Source organism: Phalangium opilio, unplaced genomic scaffold, assembly GCF_054372755.1.
Source record: "Phalangium opilio isolate 3A_F unplaced genomic scaffold, DU_Popi_V2 ptg000209l_1, whole genome shotgun sequence".
Lineage (NCBI taxonomy): Eukaryota > Metazoa > Arthropoda > Arachnida > Opiliones > Phalangiidae > Phalangium > Phalangium opilio.
The window spans coordinates 20,742,155-20,748,154 of record NW_028324217.1 but is presented as its reverse complement, the minus strand read 5'-3'; the positions used below and the strand labels follow the sequence as shown (position 1 = coordinate 20,748,154).

Sequence of the window (6,000 nt, the reverse complement as noted above, 5' to 3'; positions counted from 1 at the left end):
TTAAACGAAAATGAAAACACGTTGCGCAATTAACACTTTTTGAAATGGTCCTTTCCAAGTTTTAAATTGCTGAGTATGCTTAACAGCAATCCTTTAATTAGTCCATGTGATTATAGCGTCGATGTCTGGTCAAACTAATCTTCTGCGTGCTGCCATAATCACACTGATCATATTTGAAGGGTTTGTCACCACTGTGAATGCGTTGATGTCTGATCAAATTAATCTTCTCGAAATGCATGTCAAGCTAAGCTTAAAACGGAAGAGAACTTGAATTTTCATCCGAGCAAAATATTTCTGAGATGGCGGCATATCACTCAAGAAATTAATCAAATTTAATTTGTAAATTAAGACAAATCATAGTGCGGAGGGGGGGGTTAAAGAAATGTGACGTGGTTTTAGGGGAGGGGTCTGAGAAAAGCGTGACGAAGCGTGATCTGGGGGGACGGGGGGGTCAGAAAATGCTTTTTTTCGCGTGACGTAGTTTATGGACGGTCCCAAAAATATATTAATCAATTACTATGGTAAAACTTTTATTCTTTAATAACGAAGATATAATTACTTATATACCATTTGTTATATCAAATATTGTTTATTAGAGTTAAATAAAGGGTTATATTCAATATTATATATATTGTGATTGTTACGTTGATGTCTGATCAAAATATTCTTTTGGGTGCTGACATAATCAAACTGATCACATTTGAATGGTCTTTCGCCACTATGAATGCGTCGCTGTTTGATCAAATTATTCTTCATTGTGCTGGAAAATCACACTGATCACGTTTGAAGGGTTTTTCACAGCTATGAATGCCTTAATGTGCGATTATAGTACTCTTACGGGTACTAGAATAATCACACCGATCACACACTGAATGTATTATCATAAAAGAAACGAGTTTGGAAACAGAAATAATCCATGTGTCCGAGTCGAAACAGCGATTCCCAAAGACTTGATCTTACCTAACCCAATATATGCTTTGAGATTGTGGAAACTTAAAAAAAAAATTGTAGGGTAATAAAAATATGCAAAACATTCTATATTATTTGTTTGAATGATATTCCACGTGAACCTAGGAGGTGCACAAATCTATGACTGTTGAATATATTTGCAGTGATGTAACCGGGTTCGATCAGGGAGGGGGAATGGAAGCTTTCCCCCTGATTCGATTAGTTAAACTTATAGAACTGTCCGAGTCTCTATTTACTGACAACGCACAGTCTACTTTATGCCTTCAGATATTTAGCTCGTGAGAATTTTATTTTCGATCCATCCCAAGTCGTTAAATCTTTGCAGAGACAATTGTAATTAAACATTAATGTGCTTTGCACATTACATTATCTGAAGAAACTTTGTTAAACGCCCGATATGTACCCATTTAGGACTTATCACCGCTCTGAATGTGTTTATGTGCAATCAAACTACTCTTCTGAGTGCTTCCAAAGTTACACTGATCACATTTGAAGGGTCTTTCACTACTGTGAATGCGTTGATGTCTGATCAAATTACTCTTGTTCTTGCTACCATAGTCACACTGATGACATTTGAAGGGTTTTTCACTACTGTGAATGCGCTGATGTTTGTTCAATAGAGTCTTCTGCGAACCTTTGTAATCACACTGATCGCATTTGAAGAATTTTTCACCACTGTGAATGCGTTGATGTCTGTTGAAATCACTCTTCCACGCACTTGCATAGTCAAACTGATCACATTTGAAGGGTTTTTCAGCACTGTCAATACGATTGTGAATGCGTTTGTAAATGATCAAATTGCTCTTGTTCTTGCTACCATAGTCGCACTGATCACATTTGAAGGGTTTTTCACCACTGTGAACGCGTTGATGTCTGATCAAACTACTCTTGTGCGTGCAGGCATAATCACACTGATCACATTTGAAAGGTTTTTCACCACGGTGAATGCGCTGATGGACGTTCAAATGACAGCTCTGCGAGCTGGCATATTCACATTGATCACACTTGAAGGGTTTTTCACCGCTGTGAATGAGTCGATGTATTCTCAAACTTTTCTTCATTGTGCTTGCATAATCACACTGATCACATTTGAAGGGTTTTTCACCGCTATGAATGCGTTGATGTGCGATTAAAGTACACTTACGGACAGTAGCATAGTCACACTGATGACACTTGAACGGTTTTTCACCACTGTGAATGCGCTGATGGACGTTCAAATAGCCCTTATGCTTGCATGTATAGTCACATTGATCACATTTGAAGCGTTTTTCATCGTTACCCTTTCTTACGCCACGTTGTAGGCCCCTTTTATATTTAGTTGAATATTTGAGCCCCGTTGTACGTTTCTTCTCGAATTTTCCTATAGAAAACATAGAAACCACAAACATCATTTACAATTTAGTATCAAAAATACAAAATATTCAAGCGAACTTCATTAAACAAGATGGCCCCGGCCATATTAACGTTTTGCGTGGGCTAGCTAAATTTATTGTAAGGTGACCCCGGCCTATATACTTTACGGTTATTTTTTTTTCTTTTAAATATCAAAATCATTCCAATTATGAATAGCTTGACTTTGACCAAGATTAGTTTTCATCTAAATTTAAAGCGGAATTAGGTTCAAAAGCTGAACACACTGATTTTCCGGTAGGGACTCCGTGACGTGTCTCCCACATTGGAGATTTTTGGAAGATAAAAAAAATATATTCGGATTTTATTAAGGAAAACAACGTCGATCTCAGAGCAGTTAAATCATGTTCGTGTCTGATCAAAGAACCATTCTCGGAGCTAGTATAGTCACACTGATCACGTTTGAAGCGTTTTTTTTTCAGTACCATTTGTAATGTGACTTTCAAGATCACTTTTATATTCAGGAGAATATTTGCAAAGAGTTGAACGCTGCTTCTCGGGTTTTCCCTTCAGAAAGCAAACAAACTGAAACTTCTTACAATTTGAATCAAACACACAGCACTGTTCAATAGCACTTGATAAAACCGGTCATGCCGAGGACAAAAATGGCACAAAGTTAAAGAAAACAAGTTCGGAAAAAAAAATTAGTACCGCTCCGAATCGAGATGACTATCTCCGAAGATTTTACCCATCAGAAAGTGGAAAATAATGGTTATTGATTATTAAGAAAATATTTAAGGTTTTAGTCTATTGCAATATAAATATGCTGATAAAATAAATTGGAAGAAAAATGATATGACTGCCGTTATTGAAAGGCGTTATAATGTTTTTTTGGTTCTAGGTGATCAAGTTAAAATGCAAGCAACTGCAATTCGTTAACACGTAACACCAAATTAAGCACTTGGACTGGCGTTACCCTTTTGAGCAGAATATGATGGTGGAGAAAGTGGAAAATTTTCGATAAGTCAGAACATCATAATTTTAAGATATGATGGCCACTTCTCAGAGGAAAGTAGACACTCAGCGTAAGTGGTGTATGTGACAAAATCGTGATTTACTTATTGCAACAATTGAGTCAGATGAAATCGTCTTGGATAGATTGCAACGACTATAACATTATTTTTCCGAAAGGCTCAACCCAAATCTCAAGGATGTTTACCTTAACACCATTTTCTCTTTAAAATCCTTGTTTCCCCATACATTAAGTAATTTCAACACAAAGTATGCATCTTGGGCCATAGGTGAGCTACACGATATATTCGAAACGCCTCGTATAGAACCTCCTAGCACGCGAAGGACAATTATTCGGTGACGCGGTTCCTTCGACACTACCTCAAGAACCGATTAACCACTTACAAATATTCGAGAACTGCTATAAAGACGGAGTAAGTTCTCTTAAATATTCTTTAGATGAAATTATTCACAGTTTCAAAGACCATTGGGAGTAAAGCACTAAGGTCTTATCAATCTGAGCAACGTTTGCTTGGGCTCCTTAAGACACCAAGGACGGCCGGGTACCTGCATTTTTAACAGTGTTCGTACGGGGTCCCCGACCCCGACCCGACAAGTCGGGGATCCCCGGGTTTTGAACCCCGACCCCGACACGCATTTTCGACTCGCCCTGGTTGATTCTCTTCTTGATTTTAGGATAAGTTTTAGTTTACGTTATTGTCAAGGAATTAGAAGAATTTCCAATTGAACCATTGGTTTCAACGGAAATAGAGGCAGAAACTGAAGATTTATGATTTATCTTCTGATTGCAATTCTTTTTCAATTAAAAGCATAAAATTTTGAAAATATATCTTTTTTTGTTTTTTTTTTCAATAAACCCCGACCCGACCTGACCCGACCCGGTTTTTCGGGGTTTTTTTACTCCCCGACCCCGACAAAAATCCCACTTCGTACTAACACTGATTCTTAAAAGGGAATTTTTTCTCGTCTGGTGGCCACGGAGCTCAGGCTCAACCGCTGAATTTAGGTAACCAAGTTTTGAGCTTAATATTATTCGCAGGGACAATTTTCCGTTTAAATTTAAAGTTAAAAACGTATTAATTTAAATGAGACAAAATTTTTGGAAACTTAAGATTTAACATGCTAAACATTGAGGATTAGGTTGGAAAATCCCAGGGAAGACAGAAAGTAATCAGGGTTAGAAAGGACGGGGTTAAAAACCTGTTTGGGGAACTACCACTAGAAAATTTCGAAACATCCTCTGTTTTTGGTGAGGTTTCTACTGTAAGTGGCTCAATTTTGACGATTTTTGAGTCTTATTGTTTCAGTCCCGAAAATCGTTGCTGACCCTAAGCGTAAAATGACTTACCAATTTCCGAACTGGCAGAAGTTGTATTACTTTCGGAACTACTTGACGAGCTACTTTCGGGTGTATCAGAGCCGGACACTGAAGTACTATCTTCAACTTCAATCGGTACTTTTGGTAAATCGCTTGGCAAGCACAGTTTAATAGTTTGATTTTGTCTATTATCAGTTTTCTTTGAATCGGTCGAGGTGATTTTGGACTGGTTATCATCAAGATTCTCCTCAAGAGCTTCTTCCTGAGAATTGCTTTCCTTGATTGCGTCTAGTGACGACAATTCCCCATGTTTTTCAAGGCACAATTTCTTGGATCGAGTGTCTATACTCTCATTTCCTCTCTTGGTCGAAGAAATTCGTGATTTGGGATAAGAATTGTTAACGCTAACATTGTTCTCGGGAGGCGAATCTGTCGTTGGGGCAGGAGACATTTCAAACTGTGCTTTGCCTTCAAGATTAAGTAAAGGAACACCGTCACGGAATTTGAGTTTAGGAATACATAGTTTCATAATTCGCGTTGTAAAACGCGCATTTTTTGAGGTAGTTTTAGTTTGGGACGTGTTTCTTTTGCCAATCTCCGCATCACATTCAGGTGATTCTTCATTAATGTCTTCTTCAATCAGAATTCCATCGATATTGCAAGCACCTTCAGCTTTTACCATGGAACCTTGATGGTCAAAACGAAAAAATAACCCTAATAGTTTTATTAAACTGGAACTACATCAGGTTGCGTGTCAGAATTACAATAATGTGACACCATACCTATTCCAAATTGCTCGAGGTTCGTGGCTTCCACTTTAAGCAGACTTTGGTAAATGTTGTTGGTAATCTCAGCTTGTATACTTTGCGAACTATCCAAATAAAAAATCGTCAAAACTGATATAGCAACAGTAATAAAAGATTAATACATTTTATCAGAAGGGGATAATAGAAAAAGGATGACACTCTTCAGTTATATGTAACATGATTCTTCCCAGGCGAAGGACCCCTTTTTGAACATTTGCTTTCCTGCTCAACAAACTTCAGATGGGCATCACAACGTGGGGTGAATTCTTTAACTATTTGGTATTTGCTAAATCCTCAGCAATGAACCCTGCTTAAACCTTGATTGTCTTGACGTGGGACAAAAATGACCGCAAGAGCATGCACCTTGGCAAATAGTTGAGCACTAATAGAGTAATAATGAGGGAACTATTTAACGCGTGTGATTTGGTTTAATAGTAACCTTGCTCCAAATATAAAATGATGTTGGGAAGAATCATGTTACAATTACCCCACTTCTCTCTCGAAGCATTATATACTTCTGATTTT

At 37.7% G+C, this 6,000-nt stretch overlaps 1 protein-coding gene and 1 long non-coding RNA gene across 2 annotated transcripts in view; both read right to left on the bottom strand.

The window, feature by feature from the left end:
• Window positions 1–1,030: 1,030 nt before the first annotated feature.
• LOC149621208 (uncharacterized) lies at window positions 1,031–5,351 on the bottom strand. Its single transcript, XM_089854724.1, has 2 exons — window positions 4,700–5,351; window positions 1,031–2,329 (listed from the first exon to the last, which is right to left on the bottom strand). Exons 1-2 carry the CDS (start codon window positions 5,349–5,351, stop codon window positions 1,377–1,379), a joined length of 1,605 nt encoding a protein of 534 aa, XP_089710850.1. The 3' UTR covers window positions 1,031–1,376.
• Window positions 5,352–5,451: 100 nt separating this feature from the next.
• Window positions 5,452–6,000, bottom strand: part of LOC149621196 (uncharacterized) — a 204,544-nt gene continuing 203,995 nt past the window's right edge. The window contains exon 3 of the long non-coding RNA XR_016375276.1: window positions 5,452–5,540. This is a non-coding gene — a long non-coding RNA (uncharacterized LOC149621196). The remainder of the gene's footprint in view (window positions 5,541–6,000) is intronic.

Bases quoted from the DNA above. Each gene is read 5' to 3' on its own strand.
- LOC149621208 (XM_089854724.1), bottom strand. From the start codon at position 5,351: ATGGTAAAAGCTGAAGGTGCTTGCAATATCGATGGAATTCTGATTGAA. The intron at 2,330-4,699 runs GTAAGTCATTTT...TGTTTTCTATAG, and splicing joins TTCTGCCAGTTCGGAAATTG to GAAAATTCGAGAAGAAACGT.